General features: G+C 42.0%; 1 protein-coding gene across 2 annotated transcripts in view; it reads right to left on the reverse strand.

Moving 5' to 3' along the window:
* TMLHE (trimethyllysine hydroxylase, epsilon) overlaps positions 1-19,160 on the reverse strand; it is a 76,419-nt gene that overhangs the window by 13,484 nt on the left and 43,775 nt on the right. For both annotated transcript variants that reach the window (XM_068249542.1, XM_068249543.1), the window contains 2 exons: positions 15,125-15,244; positions 1,724-1,960 (listed from right to left, as the gene is read on the reverse strand). In XM_068249542.1, the coding sequence (XP_068105643.1) occupies positions 1,724-1,960; positions 15,125-15,244 (357 nt within the window). The remainder of the gene's footprint in view (positions 1-1,723; positions 1,961-15,124; positions 15,245-19,160) is intronic.

Consider the following 19,160-nt stretch of genomic DNA (forward strand, 5'->3'; position numbering starts at 1 on the left):
TGGTCACTACCTCGGGGCGGGCGGGCGTGCATGCCTGCCCGCTGCCCTCCTTGGATGTGTAGTGGTAGCCGTTGCTCAGGCTCCACACCGGATTCAAACCCCTCATTCCCCGGCCATTACCCGGGGTCACAATGCCAGATTTGCCCGCCTCCACAGGATTCTTATTGCAGCGGTACTGAACAAGTACACAGCAAGTAGAAAATGTAATTGAAAAACAAAACGTAAGCTTTTTAACAATGCCATGGAAAGTTGAGAAGGAAGTCACACATTACCTGACATCACTGAGTGAGGAAGAGCAATCACGCCATGTTGCGCAGTAGTCCAGCATGGCCGTCACTACACAAACAGCTGTTTGCGGTGCGTTACACAGTGAGTTTGGTGTGTCAGTGTGAAGCAGTACTCTAATTACACTCCCTGTTTGATGTATAAACATGCAAGATGTTGTAAAGCACTTTAGGCCTGCAATTTAGCATTCAATGTGATTTCTGCCCTTAAACCGCTGCTTTGCGTCACATCCAGATTTTTCCCCGGGACTTTGGGCATGTATCCCACTCCGCCATGCCCCCCTCCAGGTGTTAGACCCCTTGAAACATCTTTTCCATCACTTTTGTGGCCAGCATAATTTTTTCTATTTTTCAAAGTTCGCCTCCCTATTGAAGTCTATTGCGGTTCGCGAATTTTTCCGCGAACCGAACCTTCTGCGGAAGTTCGGGAACCCGGTTCGCGAACCGAAAATCGGAGGTTCGCAACATCTCTACTTATGAGCAGAGCTGTCCACTACTTCCCAGAGCCCCCAACACAGGACCTGGCACTACCTAGAGCCTTTCCACCCCAAGCCTTGGCTCTCCCCAGAACCCCCCCCCACAGCAAACCCTTGAACTCCTACTGTAAATCAAAGGACTGGACAAATCCCCGAAGCCAGATAGCAAAGGCTTCCTACTTTAATCGTCTTTGGAGCTGGCGTCTAAAATATTTGTTCTTTGAGGAAACCTGAAGTGAGAGGTATGGAGGCTGCCATATGCATTTCCTTTTAAACAATACAAGTTGCATGGCTGCCCCACCTGATCCTCTGCCTCTAATTATTTTAGCCATACAGCCCTGTACAAGCATGCAGATTACATTTTTGACAAAAATCTGACAAGGTTAGCTGCATGCTTGTTTTAGGTGTGCGATTTGGACACTAATGCTCCCAAAGAGATAAGCTGTACTACCAGGCAACTGGTACTGTTTAATATAAAATGTCAGCCCCCATATACCTCTCACTTCAAGTACTTTAACTCTTTATTGGACTGAATTTCTTTTTAAATTTATCCCACCCACCATGCCCATACAGTCAGGGTTGTTACTAAGTTTGTGTAAAACGCGGCACATCATTCGTGGCTCTCCCCACCCCCAGTGATAGGCCCCTTCCCCATAATAGATAGTCAAGTGTCCCTCCTCCCCCCAAAAAATAAAATAAATTAGGTAGGCCTCCAGCATAGGTAGCCAAGGTGTCTCACACCCCACACACCATCTGACTCTGACACACACACACACACACACACACACACACACACACACACACACACCTTACCAACTCATTGGGTCTACAGTATATTACAGTCCTGACAGCAACAAAAATAAACACATATACATCTGTCTAATTAAACATATCATAGGATACATAGAAAGACGATAAGACTAAACTAATAACTTGCATCATGTTTCAGCAGACGTTGCCCACCTGATCATATAAAGTTCCTTATTCCAAGGATAAACATTCAATACAGGGCCAATCCCCACCATGTGGTTGTGACACTGGCCAACATTTTCAATATATTCGTGCTTCACAGGCACAGTGCTCAGCAGGTCAAAATCTTCACTGTGATGCTGACGGATATGTTCGGCAGCATTAAAGCCATCCACCAGCAGGGTGCGCCCTCCTGTACCTTGATGTCGCAGACAATGGAAAAGCTGCATGCTGCAAAAGACAAATGCAAATATTTAAATGGACCAGTCCTAAAATTTGGAAAAACACCAGTTAAACTTACACGTAACAGAGTTTGACAGCATATGGGACACCATAGGAGAGTAGTGCTCAACCTCCTCCTGTGGAAACGCTAAAACAAAGGACATTATAAAAAGCCCCTCCCCTACCTCCTGTTACACTGGTGCGTGATGAGATAGCGTAACGTGAGGCAACTAACACACAGATGCGTAATGTATATATTCACACACACACACACAATAAGTTTTCTCTGGACTGGTCCGTAGTCAACACAGAATCAGAGATATCGAGGTACAGAGTAATTAGGCTAAATCGTAGTCAATAATCGAGCCGAGTCATATAAATAAGTCCGATGTCAGTCGTATTGTAAGGATTAGGCAATAACGTAGTCAGGGACAGGCCGAGTCAGTAACTAGTATCATATGACAGCGGTACAGAAGGATCAGACTAGAGCGAGGTCAAGAGGCAGGCAAAAGGTCAATACACAGATAAAATATACAATAGCTGTTACTTCAATAATATCACGAATTATTACAAAATATAACTACAAGAACAATACTGACTAGAGCACATATACAGTTGTGTTCAAAATTATTCAACCCCCAATGCTGTAAAGGATTTTAGGGAATTTAGTGTACATTTGTAATTGTTTTCAGAATGAAATCTTACAAGGACTTTTTAAAGAACCAAATGCAACTAAAATGCAATTGTTTTTGTAATACAGTATTACATTTTTTGTGTGATTTCTTCATTGACAAAATTATTCAACCCCTTAAAGACTACCACTCTTAAGAACAGAGGTTCATTCAAGTGTTTTCGATCACGGATTGAAAACACCTTATGGATGTTAATGAGCAGCAATCAAGCATAATAAGTACCAATTAGGCAGATTTAAAATGACTGATACTCAGCTCCTTCTAGACATTTACTGGTGTGTTTACAAACATGGTGAAGTCAAGAGAATGGTCCGGGAAGACAAGAGAAGAGGTGATTTCTCTTCATAGGAAGGGCAATGGCTATAAGAAGATTGCAAAGATGTTAAACATACCAAGAGGCACTATAGGAAGCATCATTCGCAAATTTAAGGCAAAGGGCTCTGTTGAAACGCTACCTGGTCGTGGCAGAAAGAAGATGCTGACTTTGACTACCTGAAGCGCAAAGTGGAGAAAAGTCCCTTTGTGACTGCTGAGGAACTGAAAAATGATTTGTCAGATGTGGGTACTGAAGTTTCAGCTCAGACAATAAGGCGCACACTGCGTAATGAAGGCCTCCATGCCAGAACTCCCAGGCGCACCGCCTTTGCTGTCTCCAAAGAATAAGAAGAGTCGACTGCAGTATGCCAAAAGTCATGTGGACAAACAACAAAAGTTTTGGGATAGTGTTCTGTGGACTGATGAAACAAAATTAGAACTGTTTGGGCCCATGGATCAATGCTATGTTTGGAGGAGGAAGAACAAGGCCTATGAAGAAAAGAACACCTTGCCTACTGTGAAGCATGGTGGGGGGGTCAATCATGCTTTGGGACCCATTTTGCTTCTGCAGGTACAGGGAAGCTTCAGCGTGTGCAAGGTACCATGAATTGTCTTTAGTACCAGGAGATATTGAAAGAAAATGTGATGCAGTCCATCACAAACCTGAGGCTTGGGAGACTTTGGACCTTTCAACAGGACAATGATCCCAAGCATACCAAGTCCACTAGAGCATGGTTGCAGATTAAAGGCTGGAATATTTTGGAGTTGCCATTGCAGTCACTAGACTTAAATCTGATTGAGAACCTCTGGTGGGACTTAAAGGAAGCAGTTGCAGAGCGCAGGCCTTAGAATGTGACTGAACTGGAGGCTTTTGCCCATGAAGAATGGGCTAAGATACCCATAGATCACTGCAAGACACTTGTGTCAAGCTATGCTTCAGGTTTAAAAGCTGTTATAAATGGAAAAGGATGTTGTACTAAGTACTAAGAATGAATGTCACTTGGGGTAAAGTTGGGCGAACTGTTAGCGCACCTGTCATGTGGCTGTGGCTCTTACTACTTCCGGGTCGCAATGACCCGGAGTAGTACGTCTGCGCTGGCCCGGCGGAGCACGTCCTAGATCGCGCTCCCGTTGCCGGGCACTCTCTGCGCATGTGTGTGACGTCATGAGTGACGTCACACACATGCGCAGAGAGTGCCCGGCAACGGGAGCGCGATCTAGGACGCGCTCCGCCGGGCCAGCGCAGACGTACTACTCCGGGTCATTGCGACCCGGAAGTAGTAAGAGCCACAGCCACATGACAGGTTGGGCAGCCGAACAGTTCGGCTGCAGTTGCGCTAACAGTTCGCCCAACTCTAACTTGGGGGTTGAATAAAACTGATAATGATGTGAGCACAGAAAAGACATTTGTGGTCATTTCATTATAAATGTTAGGTTATATTTGTCTGACTTACAAGTGCCGCTTTGATTTAATTGTAAACAAGATGACTGAAATGATCAAAATCCATGTCAAACTGGCCAAAACACTCAATTTCAGTGGGGGTTGAATAATTTTGAACACAACTGTATATTGTGCGTCTACACAATATATCAATGTATCTCATAATGGCTTTCTAGCTAGACCTGAAACCAGCACACTGATTAGTATTAAGGCTAGTGAATGACTGAAAGCACTGGCCTTATATACAGATCTTATTTCCCCACAAACCACTCCCATAGTGATGTCACTTCAGTGACATCACTGCTGACCTCCGCTAGATCCTCCTAAGTCTATAAGGCTTATCGGCAGTTGCGCGTGCGTTTGGTCGCACGCACGCCGGAACTCACCGCCGGAGGGACGCTGGGGATGCCGCCAGAGGATGTCAGCTGCGAAGTCCCGCCGCTCACCCGGACCACGCCGGAGAAACCGCAGGACCTGCCGCTGGAAGGTAAGAATGTTACACCTCCTCAGTTTGTATAAAAGTAACCAAAGCATGAAACCAAGACAAGAGGGCCCCCAACACCAAGACACCTGAAAAGAGGACCTTACCCAATTCATCAATCTATAAAAAATATCTCCAGAAAAGGGGCACAAAATAGGGAAGGGTAATAGGTGGTGTCCCACATGCTGGCAAAAAAACACTGTTACTGGTAAGTCTAACAGGTGCTTTTCTACAGCCATCATATGGGACACCATTGGAGAGACAAGCAAGGAATACTTTCGCCTGCCTAGGGAATAACTAGGCCTGAGGCACTTTTCTGCCAAATGATAGGTCTTGCAGAGACAGGACATCAACCCTGTAGCATTTCACAAATGTAGACAGACTTGTCCATGTTTGCTGTACAGTGGCCCCAGCCCTTCCAGCAAAAGAGGTAGCCAAGGAGCATGTGGAATGGGCTCTAACCTGAACATGGGATGTAACCTTTGTAACTTCATATACTTATGCTATAGCCTGGCAAATCCATCTGGCTATTGTCTGTACTGTTTTCTGGAAAGAACAAGGGGTGGAAAGCTTTGAAACAATCTGACTGTTTTCCTAAAAGCTCTAGCTCTGTTAAGATAAGTGAGCTTTGTTCTTCTGGCATCTAAGCAAATTAACTCTTAACTCTTCACTAATCCTTCTTGCAAGAAAGAAGGCAGGAAGATATTCTGAGACCTGTTGAAATCAGATACAACCATTGGAAGATAGTATAGTCTGGAACCAGCCTGAAAACATTGGTCAGGAAAGACTGAAAGGAACTGGACTGACAGAGCTTGAAGATCACCCAACCTCGCTGACATAACTGCAACTAGCAATACCAGCTTAAGAGTTAATCCTTTCACAACTATGTCTGCAATTGGCTCAAAAGGTACTCTTGATAATGCATCTAATACCAATGATAAGTCCCACTGATGGAATATTTTCTGTTTAAGTGATGTAATCCTACGAATAGCCTTAAATAAATGCCATTCTTGAATCCTCCTTTGCTAAAGGTCACTGGTGAGGAGGTTGTGTTATCTTTAAGTACTTAAGTACTGTGGCATCAGTGGCTTAGTCCTCTGTGTTCTGTCAGTTAAGGATCTGAAACACTAGAGTATCCCTAAAGCCCCATACACAGCGGTCTTTTACGCAACACAATTATCAAACAATTTTTTGGTGTGAAACAACCCTTCAGGCTAATCAGTCCCTCACTGTCCTCCTCCGCCACCTGGATCTTCTGCTATGAGTCCAGGTACTTGAGCCAGTCTGGCGTAGTGCGCATGCACACACTCCGCCGCCGGGAGCGTACTACACCTGCGCAGCACGCTCCTGGCTGTGGAAGCGGCACGCGCCCGGACTGCGCTGACTGGCTGAATTACCGGGACTCATAGCTGTAGATCCAGGTGGCGGAGGAGGACAGAGAGGGACTGGCTAGCCTGAAGGGGGCTGGAGGAAGCCCCAGGTATGTAAAAAAAAAAAAAAAAAAAAAAAACACACCACACACACACGCACACACACGCACACACACGCACACGCACACACACACACACACACGTTTTTCCATCTGTTTCAGGTACCCTTTCATTCGTAGTCAAACTAAATTTTAACCACATATCAAATTATTGGATTTCATGAGCAAACAAGTGCATAAACCAGCATTAGCGCAGAATTATTTCCATCTCATTGACCAGGCTTTGTTCTTACAGCATAGATGTTTAGTATATATAAGAAATTCCTGTGTACACATCTATACAGTCACAATTAGATATGTACATCTGACTTTAAAAATACGGAGGCTGCTTTATTGAAGCAGAACAAGTAACACATTTTTGATTGGTTTATTTCATTTTTGTGGACTAAGCAGAGCTAATACTGTATATAGACATTTATGATAACTTATCTGCGAAATAGAACATTTTATCATATTTTCTATTTTAATTACACCTTAAATTCATTAGGAGTCAGAGTCTGCATTTTTTCCCCGACTCCAGGCACTCAAATATTGCTCCAACTCCACATCCCTGGTCCATATAATACATAAAGTGCAAGTTCAGTCTCACCATATGCTGCAAGCCACTTTCAATAATGATACAAGGTGTATTCCATCTGGATGACGGAGTCCATGAGTGTACACCGGTTAAATGCTATCTTCATGCCGACTGGCGTCCCAGCGTAGCGGAGGAGACAGTCTTCGCATTAGGAAACAGCACTGTTGCAAATTACAGAGGCAGAAGAGTCTCAATCTTCTAACTGTAATATTAAATACTTAACACAGGAAGAAGTAAAGGCAAGACTAAATAAATTAAAAATAGACAAGGCACCTGGCCCGGATGGCATGCATCCTCGGGTCCTAAGAGAAGTTCAGTTATAGCTAAGCCCCTTTATCTTATCTTTTGTGACTCTCTTGCAACTAGCAGAGTCCCAGTGGATTGGCGTACAGCCCACGTTTTCCCATTATTTAAGAAGGGCAAAAAATCTGATCCAGGAAATATAGACCTGTAAGCTTAACATCAGTTGTATGCAAACTATTTGAGGGGTTACTAAGAGATACTATACATGACTTCATAGTAGAAAATAATCTTATTTCTCAGCATCAACATGGGTTTACTAAAGACAGGTCCTGTTTGACTAACATGCTCAGCTTTTATGAGGTAGTGAATGCTAATATGGATATTGGGAATGCTGTAGATGTGATATACTTGGACTTTGCAAAGGCCTTCGACACTGTTCCCCACAGAAGTCTGGTGCAAAAGTTGAGGATGCAAGGACTGGGGAAGAGTTTGTGTGCATGGATAGGGAACTGGCTAATGGACAGAAAACAAAGAGTTGTGGTCAATGGATCGTACTCAAAATGGGAGACTGTTAGCAGTGGGGTCCCACAGGGGTCTGTACTGGGTCCAGTGCTCTTCAATTTATTTATTAATGACCTAGTAGATGCAGTAGTGAGCAATGTTGCTATTTTTGCAGATGATACAAAATTGTGCAGAATCATCAACTCTCAGGAAGATAGTGTCATATTGCAACAGGATCTGGATAGGATGGCTATATGGGCACATACATGGCAGATGAAATTCAATGTTGACAAATGTAAAGTCATGCATTTTGGTCGTACCAATGGTCTAGCACCATACAAAATAAATGGGATACAGTTGGGAACATCAAACTTGGAGAAGGACTTCGGAGTACTCATCGACAACAAGTTAAATAATCGTACTCAATGCCAAGCCGCTGCAGCTAAAGCGAACAAAATTTTGGGATGCATTAAAAGGGAAATAAAAACTCGAGATGCTAGCATAATATTGCCCCTGTTTAACTCTCTAGTAAGGCCACATCTGGAATATGGAATTCAGTTCTGGGCACCACATTACAAAAAAGATATTGCAGTTTTAGAGCAGGTGCAGAGACGAGCAACAAAATTGATACGTGGGATGGAAGGTCTCGCTTACCAAGAAAGGTTAGATAAACTGGGTTTATTTAGTCTAGAGAAAAGACGCCTTAGAGGAGATCTAATTAACATGTATAAATACATTAGAGGGCAATATAATAGCTTGGCGGATGAGCTTTTTGTCCCTAGGCCTTCTCAAAGGACTAGAGGACATGAGCTGCGCATGGAGGAAAAACGTTTTAGCCATTTATTTAGGAAAGGGTTCTTTACAGTAAGAGTGGTTAAGATGTGGAATGCATTGCCACAGGAAGTCGTTATGGCAAACTCTATACCTGCATTTAAAGGGGGCTTAGATGCTTTCCTTGCGTTGAAAGACATCCATGGCTACAATTACTAGGTTATGCCTAATGATGTTGATCCAGGGATTTTATCTGATTGCCATCTGGAGTCAGGAAGGAATTTTTCCCATTTGGGGCTAATTGGACCATGCCTGGTGGGGTTTTTTTCGCCTTCCTCTGGATCAACAGGGGTATGTGGGGGACGGGCTGGAGTTGTACTTTGTACTGGTTGAACTCGATGGACGTATGTCTTTTTTCAGCCAAAATAACTATGTAACTATGTCCCGGTCTCATGGTGCGGGTCACCCGGGCTTACAGGAAGACCTGCGACGTGCTGGCCAAACGTGGTTAGGCTCCGCTCACCGACGCGTTTCATGCCGTGGGCGTTTCCTTAAGGTGTGAGGCGCTAATCTTCAATCTAGCATCTTATTGCATTCAAAGGCTCCGCCCTCCACTTACGTCACTATCCCAGTATCACCATGACTACCAGAAGTTCTTGTTGGCACAGTTACTTTTTACATTTAATTTCAGGGAGTGGAATCTCTAATTCAAACTTGTCATAAGTTAAACCATAGATTTTCAAAGTTTGAATAAAGTAGTCCTCATGAGAAGGAATAATTCATCAAATTTTATGGAGGCACAGGTAAACGGGAAAGTGATGTCAGTTCTTGTTTCTTGCGTTAATGCATCACCCACCCAATTAACCGTCAAGCCCCTTAAAGGGACATAGTTTAAATAGGATTAAATTGCATAAATTTGAATCCAATAAACAGCAAGCTAACTAAACTTAGTTCTAACACATCCATACCAGTCAGCATATATGGTAATAAGGGGAGGGACCTTAGCCCTCTCAGTAAAAAGCACCCATTCTCAAAAAGGCTTGTAGATCTAATTCTCTATTGAGGCCATGTGGATACAACGTATCCAACTTGTATATCCACATGGCATCTTTACAATTCAACAGATTGTGAAAAATCACCTCTACTCCGAGACATCCAGGCTATAGATTCCCTTCACTTTGGTGTCAGTCAACTCACAATTATGTACCTCAGCATAACGTGCTGAAAGGAAACTTCTCCATTTCACCATCTTCAGTTAATCTCAGATGCTCCAACACCCCATCTTTCATCATCCTTTTGGATTTACCTATATACTTCAGACCACAAGGGCATTTGATCATATAAAATCACCTTCGTGGTCTGACAGTTGATATGGAACCTTATCTCATAGGATTTAGTTCCAGAGCTATTCCAAAAGTGTTTACCATCTGTTCTATGTATGAACATAATCTGCACTTTGAACCAGGGCTGTGGAGTCGGTCCAAAAATCCACCGACTCCTCAGTTTAGGATTCCACTGACTCCTCGACTCTGACTCCTCTAATTTGCATATTACAATTTTGTTGATTAAAAGTATGTAACATAAAATTCGTCTCCTAACTGCCAACGCTTAGGAATTTTACAAGACAACTGAAGTGAGAAGGATATGTAGACTACTATATTTATTCCCTTTAGACTAAAACTAGTCCTTGGTAAGAGTACTTGTAAAAGGTACAAACCGGAACAACCAACATCTATCAGGCCCTAGGCAATGTAAGTGTGGGTACTTGTAAGAATGATGTGCAGGTACTCTGCAGGGGAATTAGGAGATTCTTCCTCTATTACACATTCTTCATGCACAATCTGAACAAGGTTTATGGGTGACAGACAACACCTCTGTGTTCAATGTGCACAGCATTCTCAGTGGATTCCCTGCAGCTCTGGGGGAGTGCATATGTAGAGTACAGTACTACTGTGTAACAAAGTAAACCTGAGACAGATGAAATTAAAGTTTTATACAGACCTGGGGCTTCCTCCAGCCACCTTCAGGATAATCAGTCCCTCGTTGTCCTCCTCCACCACCTGGATCTTCTGCTATGAGTCCAGGTACTTGAGCCAGTCGGGCGTAGTGCGCATGCACACACTCCGCCGCCAGGAGCATACTACACCTGTGCAGCACTATTGCGCAGGTGCAGAATGTTCCTGGCTGTGGGAGCGGCATGCGGCCGGACAGCGCTGACTGGCTGAATTACCAGGACTCATAGCAGAAGATCCGGGTGGTGGAGGACAGCGAGGGACTGATTAGCCTGAAGGGGGCTGGAGGAAGCCCCAGGTATGCATAAAACTTTACTTTTCATCCGTCTCAGGTACCCTTTAATTTGTAGTCACCAAACCAAATTTTAACAACATATCAAATTATTTGATTTCATCAGCAAAGGGAGTGCATACATTTGCATAAATCAGCATCAATGCAGAATTATTTCCATCTCATTGACCATCTCTATTAGTGACACAGCTACACATCAGGCTTTATTCTTACAGCATAGATGTTATTTAGTATTTATAAGAGATTCCTGTGTACACATCATATATACAGTCACAATCAGATATGTATGTCTGACTTAAAAAATACGGGGACTGCTTTATTGAAGCAGCACAAGTAACTAATTTTGATTGGTTTATTTCATTTTTGTGGACTAAGCACAGCTATTACTGTATATATACACATTATTTTTAATGACTATTATCTGAAAAATAGAACATTTTATCATATTTTCTATTTTAATTACAGTTACAAATTTATTAGGAGTCGGAGCATTTTTTCCCGACTCCGACTCCAGGCACCCAAAATTGCCCAACTCCACGACTCAGACTCCACAGCCCTGCTTTGAACAGCGATAAGTCCCTAGGAATAGGTCTATCAAGCCATGTGGAAGAATCCTTCACATATTCACTATGGACAAGTTTGTCTTTTAAATTGGGGGCTCGTTGTGCTGTAAGAAGTGGTCTAGGACCCACAATTTTGCATATTTCAGGAAAGGCTGTAAGAATGCCCCAATTCTTTATCAATATTTTATGAAAATCATCCCAATGGGAGCCATATCTACTGATCAAACGCAATAATACCCCTACCCTTTTGTCCAACTCATTTTTTTTTAGGGTACCAGTATCTTAGAAACAGATCCAAAACTTTCAAAAACTTAGATGTCCAATTTTGGACACTTAACCTATGCATCACAAAAGTATGGTGCAAACGGACATTTATGCCTGGCAGATTTAGGTACAGACAGCCTACAATCAGGAAACTGCCATTGCCTATTAATTATATCCTTAAAAAAAGGACTGATGTACAGAAAATACTCTACTTTCAGGTAGTGCTAACCCTGAATACACCTCATCCTGCACTGTAACTTCCAAAACAGGCTCCTTAACTTGTTCAGTTGAATAAACTGCTTTTATAAGCTAGTTTGTCTCCTCAGCCCCAACCTACCTCTTCCTCCAAAAAGGTCGGGAGGGGAGGTTGATGGGCCAGGAGTGACATGTACAAAGGATTGCTTAAAACGGTCTCCTGCAGCTCTAATTTAACTGAATCCATTACACCTATATTGAAATGTTCTTCTGCAATCAAAGTCAGTACATAACTGGCACAAAATCTTAGGGTACTCGAATACTAACTTTGTATTGCATTGAAGACACCTCTTATAATGGGGCTTTCTACACTGTTTTGCTCTCAGTTTTAGTCTACTAATTTAGAGAAAACAAAATCAGAAAGACCTTGTTGCCTTACCTGGAAAAGAAACGCATGCCATGCAATTTAGCCATCAGACCAAGTTCTCACCCCTTGGGGTGTATTCTGGGCCTGCTGAGCTTTACTCTCAACAAAACTTCCCACAACCATTTATGTGGATGCGGTCTCCATCTTTTTTTTCCCCCTCCCATTGACCAACACCAACAGTTTGACATATTGACAAGTGGGCCTTGATTCACAAAAGAGTGCTAACTGATAGCACGGCCATTTCGCGGAAAAATTCGCGACCGCGCGTAGCGCGTAAATTTGCGCGAAAACGGACGTGCTATCAGTTAGCACTCTTGCGAATCAAGGCCGTGGTCTTCATCTTTAAACTGCACGAGGGATGCCACAAGTTACTGTAGCCTTCTGGAACACAGCTGTGAGACACCATGCCTTATCAGCTCATAGCTGCACCCATGAGCGTCAAGATACTGATGGAAATACCTCTTACTTGAACTTCTGCCTCTTCCATAACCTCTAGCATGGCCACGTGATGTCAATTTTGCCCTTTCGTGGCTGCGCAATGTAGATCGGAATATGCCGGAGGAAGCCATGCCCCACTCAGGTGGACCCTCCAGCCCAACCCTGACCACTGCCAAACGCACAGCGGGGATGAAGACCGTAGACATCTATGTAAAGGTGCCCATTCATGGAAAAATCTTTATATTTGATATAAATGAATGGAATAACCAAACTAAAATTATCTAATCGTACCAACACGTCTGATCGGATTTTTATTGGAAAAAAAAACAAAAAAAAAAACAGGATAATTGTTTGTTTTTTTTTATCAAAAAATATATATATTATATATATATATATATATATATATATATATATATATATATATATATATATATATATATATATATATATATATATATATATATATATATATATATATATATAATTATATAATAATTCTTTTCAACTTATTTGTTTTTTTTTTGTTTTTTAACCAAAACAAAGGAAAATTGAACATTATTGTACCATGTGTGGATACCATAACCATGCCTCCCTCTACCGCATAACCATAAGACAGAGGTGACCAGCAGGGATACAAATAGACAGCCAGATAACCATGCTCCCCTCTACTGTATAACCATAGATAGAGGTTTTAACTGCAGAAACTCAAAATTAAACTGGTTTCACACTTTGGTTACATTTATATGAACTGAGGAGGAGGGAGGGGCCTTTTATAATGTCCTTGTTTTAGTGTTTCCACAGGAGGAGGCAGAGCACCACTATGGTGTCTTATATGATGGCTGGAAAAAGTTATTTTTAAAAGATTATACAGAGCCGGAGTGGCAAAATTCAAATACAAAGTGGGCCAAAACTGAACACCCCCTCTCTCACTCAAAGCTCTTCGGTGTAATACACCCCCGAGTTTTTTTGGTGTCTAGTGGTCCTTCTTCCCTTATACAGTTCTCTGGTTTCATGTGCCCCCCTCCCTCCTCTGTACAGTTCTCAGGTCTCTAAGGGGAGGAGGGCTGGGGGTTGCGGAAAAGACAGACATTCATCAAATTCAAAGAAGAAAAAATGAATCCATACATAAAAACACAGGCAACGCTGACTGTTGGGTGGGGGTTCGCTCCTGAAGTGTAGATCGGATATTCACAGAATCAGTGTTGGCAACAGGAGCTTAATAGCATGAATAAACTGACCTGTGCAACAAAGTCCATGTTTTGTAAGGCCGCCATGGACTACTTTTCCCCATTGCCAAAAAACACGTGCATGTAATTAAGGCACTGGGAAATGTGGGCGTAGGGTAAAGCAAAAAAAAGTCTCACCCTGCTCCTGAAACAGTCCGGTGGAATTACTATTCCCTCTCCAGGCCGCCGTGGACACTGGGGTAAAACGCTATTCAGCTGCCAGCTATTGCAGGCGGCTGAATTGCACTGCTTTTAATCACAATTTGGGCCCCATCTCTCGCCAGTGCTCAAATGACTGAGTGCTGCAATAGTCATTTCTCATTACGGTCTCTGGAGGCAACCAAATTCCAGTGCTTTTTTTTTTTTTTTGCAAAGAACTGCCTTGGTAGTTATCGATCCTTGCTAAGGATGCTGGGAGCTAGTACCATAGGTGTCTGGCCGCTTCTATAGAACTCTAAAAAGATAGGTATGCTTTATTGAATGCATGTTTTATGGTCATCAGCATACACAGACCAGAAAAGGTTATATCTGCTGAAGAAGCTCAGAGGTACACACCTAGCCGCTCACTCCGCTCTTCCAATGAACTTCGCCTAACCGCCCCCCCACATCACCCAGTCCCATGCACGCCTCCAGGACTTCTCAAGAGCTGCTCCAACACTATGGAACTCCCTACCTCCACCCATTAGGGCAGCCCCCTCCTTCAACATCTTCAAGAAAGCCCTCAAAACTCACCTTTTCACTCTGGCCTACTACCCCTCACAAGTGCTCTAAACCCACAGCTGAACTCTGGTCCCCTACCTTTCATGTCCCTACCGCTCCCTCTAGATTGTAAGCCTTTGGGCAGGGTCCTCCTTTTGTGTCCTACCTGATCATGCACCTCCATTACTGTGAACCCATGCTATGCATCTGAGTGAACCTAACTTGCCTAATCTCCATGCTCCCCTCCAGTGACTGACTAAGCATTACCATGTACTCATACTGTGCTGTGTGATCTGGTTTTCTTGTATTCCTGTATTGTCATATTGCTGTATGTCACCCCTAAATATTGTCTGTAACCTAAATTAATGTCCAGCGCTGCGTAACATGTTGGCGCTTAATAAATAAATAAGAAATAAGAAGCAACCCAGTTACACGAGTGTTAGTGCAGCTCTCACGCAAGGGTGATGTGACTAGATACACACACACACACACACACACACACACACACACACACACACACACACACACACACACACACACACCTTACCCACAAGGCTCCTGGAAGTAGCTGGTGTCTGTGTGCCGATCAAGAGCTAGCTTGGTGTAAGCAGTGTCTCCTCGGGAGAAGTCTGATGTTAGGTTCCACATTTTACCAAAAATGGTCTCCCTGTAGTGAAAAATACATCGTTCACTGCACAGTTGTGAGAATGTTTATTTACTTATGCAAAATACAATAAGTTGGCACTTTATATAACTGCTTGGTCATTGACATAAATACCATTTACATATTTTTAAAGTATTATTTTTTTAATACTTAAGAGAACATGGGTCGAAGCTCAGGTTCAGAAACTTACCTAAGGCGAGGGAAGCCTCTTCAGCCGGAGCGTCTCCGGCTTACTGTGTAGGCAAAGTACGGGCACATGTGTGCTTGAAGAAGAGTGTGGCCACAATCAGGTTACAGGCAAGCCTTCATCGGTAATCTTTGAAGGGTCACTGAGTGGCAATGTGGAACCAGGGAACAGCAAGGGAAGCCTCATTAGGATCCAGAGTGGTGTGTTAGCTTCTTATCTACAGCCCACCCTTCCAGTGAAGGGTTCCTCTAAACCTATCCTTGTAGAAAGTTTCTTCTGGCTGCACTCACAGCTGTGGACAAGCGAATCTGGACTGGGCATGCAAGAGTAAGGTCTGTGCATGTACAATAGATCGATGTGCTCATGCACGGAGTAAAAATGCTGTGCAGGAGTAGCTTCACTCTATTGTGCATGCACGGACATTACTTGTGCATGCCCCATCTGGATGTGTGGCAAGGCCAGAAGCGCAGCTAGGAAATGAAGAGGGATCCTGCACTGGGATGGTGGGCCTGACAATGATCTGGGGAGCCTCTGGCTATTGAATTATTTAAATCCATCCCTCTGCTCTCCCTACCTTTCCCCTCCTAATCTCTGGTTATACAACCAGCAGTAATGAGCAAAAGTTTCTGGTTGGAACACACTATGCAGTGTGAAAAAAAAATAAATCACGTTTTCTCCATAGTGCTTTTAATTTTTCAGAGCTTTTGTTAGAATTTCCCTTTATCAATTGAGAAAAATACAGCATCAAAAAAAAAAAAATTAAAAACAATAAAATGTAAAAATGCAGTGCTTTTCGATTCCATTGAGATACATTATGTGCGTTTTACATGTATTTGAAAATTATGCAACAAGTTAAGAATTTTGAAAACGCACATACTCATGTATTTATACATGTATATACACATGTATTTATATGTGTATTTACATGGGCATTTTCTGCAATACTAGTTATATTCTACCTAGTGTGCCACTACCTCTAACATACAAAATTTCCACCGACCCAGCAAGAGAAAGAAAAGGAGCCCATTAAAAGCCAGCAGCTGCAGATTACCTGACAGCAAGCTAATTAAACTGCATCTAGGAGGCTTTGATTAGCTACATTTAATTCCCTCTCTGGGACAGTAGAGATTTCTGTATGAAAAAGGTCTGCCCATTACTAGTCACCTGTACTAGAAAATTAGAGTCGCTCTCCAAAGGAGTTACAGAAGGCAATAAAGGCTGCGAAGTCCGGAAATTTTAATTCGTCAGTTTAACCACTTCCCCTCCTCTGGGACGAGTAACTACGTCCCTGCAAATTCCCTCTCCCCCTTGCAGGGACATAGCTAATACGACCCTTCCAGCCACGCACTTTCGCTTGACCACCATCACTGTACCGCGCGTTATTGCCGCTGATCGTTAGACGGGAGATGAATTAATGGGAATTCAGTTCCCATTCATTAATCTCTGTCCGCGTATATGAATGGTCGCAGGCATCAAAGAGATGCCGCATTCATTTGTTTACTTCCACACGCATTACTTCATATTTAGCATACTATATAGAGACACATTAGAAAGTAATGAACAAAGACATCTTATGGCCAAATAGTAAAATTACACCTACATACATTTAATTTAAAAAAGACGCACAAATACATTTTAAATTAACACATTACACTATCCCATAATTACCTTTTTTTGTATTTAAAAATACAAAAATTACAATAAAAAAAAAAAATGTACATAGTTACCTTAGGGACTGAACTTTAATATGTAAGTCAAGAGGGTATATTACTGCTAATTTTGAAACTATGGGCTTGTAAATAGTGACGGATGCAAAACTGAAAAAAAATGCAGCTTTAATTCCAAATAAAATATTGGCCACATACATTGTACTAGGGAAATATTTTAAACATTGCAATAACCGGGACAAATGAGCAGATAAAATGTGTGGGTTTTAATTACGGTAGCATGTAGTATTGTCAAACTATACTGTCTGAAAACTGAGAAATAATTTCCATTTTTTCTTATTTTTCCTGCTAAATTGCAGCTCGACTAAAATAATTCTTAGACAAAACTACCCCCCAAAGAAAGCCTAATTGGTGGCAAAAAAAACCAAAAGATAGAGACGGTTGCGTTGTAAAAAGTAGTAATAAAGTTACATGCGAAGGAATGGAAGGAGCGCAGACAGGTGAAAATTGCTCTGTTTTTTTAAGGGGAAAAACCTTTGGAGGTGAAGTGCTTAAAAGGACCACTATCGCAGAATATTGTAAAATTAACACACCGGTACTTGTAAGCACATACAAATAAGTAGTATTTATCTTCCAGAGTAAAATGAGCCATAAATTACTTTTCTACTGTCACTTACAGAAGTTCGTAGAAATCAGATGGAACTGACAGGTTTTTCATTAGTCCATCTGTTCAAGGGGTATTCTCAGCATTTAATTTATTCTATACAGAAGCAGTCCCTGGAAAGGATCTATACAAAGATGCTGATCAGGCTTGCTAACTGTTTACATGCTATTCTGGCAGTTGGACTGCGCAATTGCCATTTACTAAGTGTGTTTGGAAATAAAGAAAACTGTGAGAAACACTATTCATATTGTAAGTGACAGTAACATAGGAGAAAAGTAATTTATAGCGCATTTTTACTCTGGGAGAAACTATTCATTATTAAAATGTTTTATGATAGTGGTCCTTTAAATGTTGGAGACATCCCCATATAACACAAGTCTTCTCACTACAAACTTAATTTTCATTAAAGAGGCACTACAGCGAACAACTGTAAAATTTAAAATATGTGCAAACATATACAAATAAGGATGTTTTTTTCCAGAGTAAAATGAGCCATAAATTACTTTTCTCCTATGTTGCTGTCACTTACGGTAGGTAGTAGAAATCTGACAGAAGCGACAGGTTTTGGACTAGTCCATCTCTTCATAGGGAATTCTCAGCAAGGCTTTTATCCTTTATAAAGATATTCCTGAAAAAGGATTTAACCCCCTTGCCGTTCTGATTCTTTCCAGATTTTAGGGTCTAAAAGGAGGTGCAATTTCTTTTCCACTCTTTCAGATCCTAAAACCTGAAATAAATAATTCTGGCAGGGAGATCTGCAGCAGAATAAAAAAAAAAAAAATGTACCTGGGCCCCTCTGGCCCAGTTATAGTCAAGCAATTGATGTACAAGGTAATGTCTAGGTTTCCCTATGGTTCAGTTATGAGTTTGTACTAAAAGCATTCTCACAATGCATGGCTATAGAACAATTAGTGACCCAGTGACAGTGGGCTGAAAGTAAGGATCCTTGGCCCTCTGAAACTGATTTTTTTTAGTGTACTTTTAGTTATCCAGTTTGCTTTATAGCTTTTGCATTTATAAACGAGTTTCCTTTTCAAATTCAGTTAAAAAAAAAAAAAAAACACAAATCACCTACTTTGAATGTTTTAGCTATGCAGCTGAACTGTAAACAACTATGTCATGTATACAGTTAAATTATTTTTGTGTGGTTTATGTTAGCCGCTATGGTGTAGGATAGCCTCCAAGTGCAATGCTATGCAACACTGCCCTCACCAGGTAAGAAACACATATTCCAGCACAAAAAGCAAATTCCATCATGCGTGTACTTATGTTAATGTATTAAATTGGCCCCAAAAGGCTGACTTATTAATAGTGCAATAATGGTTCACTCCTGATTCTCATTTCCTAAAGCGGAATGAGAAACCTGTGACCACTTGTACACAAAGGAGCCTTCTCCACAGC

This window comes from Hyperolius riggenbachi, chromosome 8 (genome assembly GCF_040937935.1).
Source record: "Hyperolius riggenbachi isolate aHypRig1 chromosome 8, aHypRig1.pri, whole genome shotgun sequence".
Lineage (NCBI taxonomy): Eukaryota > Metazoa > Chordata > Amphibia > Anura > Hyperoliidae > Hyperolius > Hyperolius riggenbachi.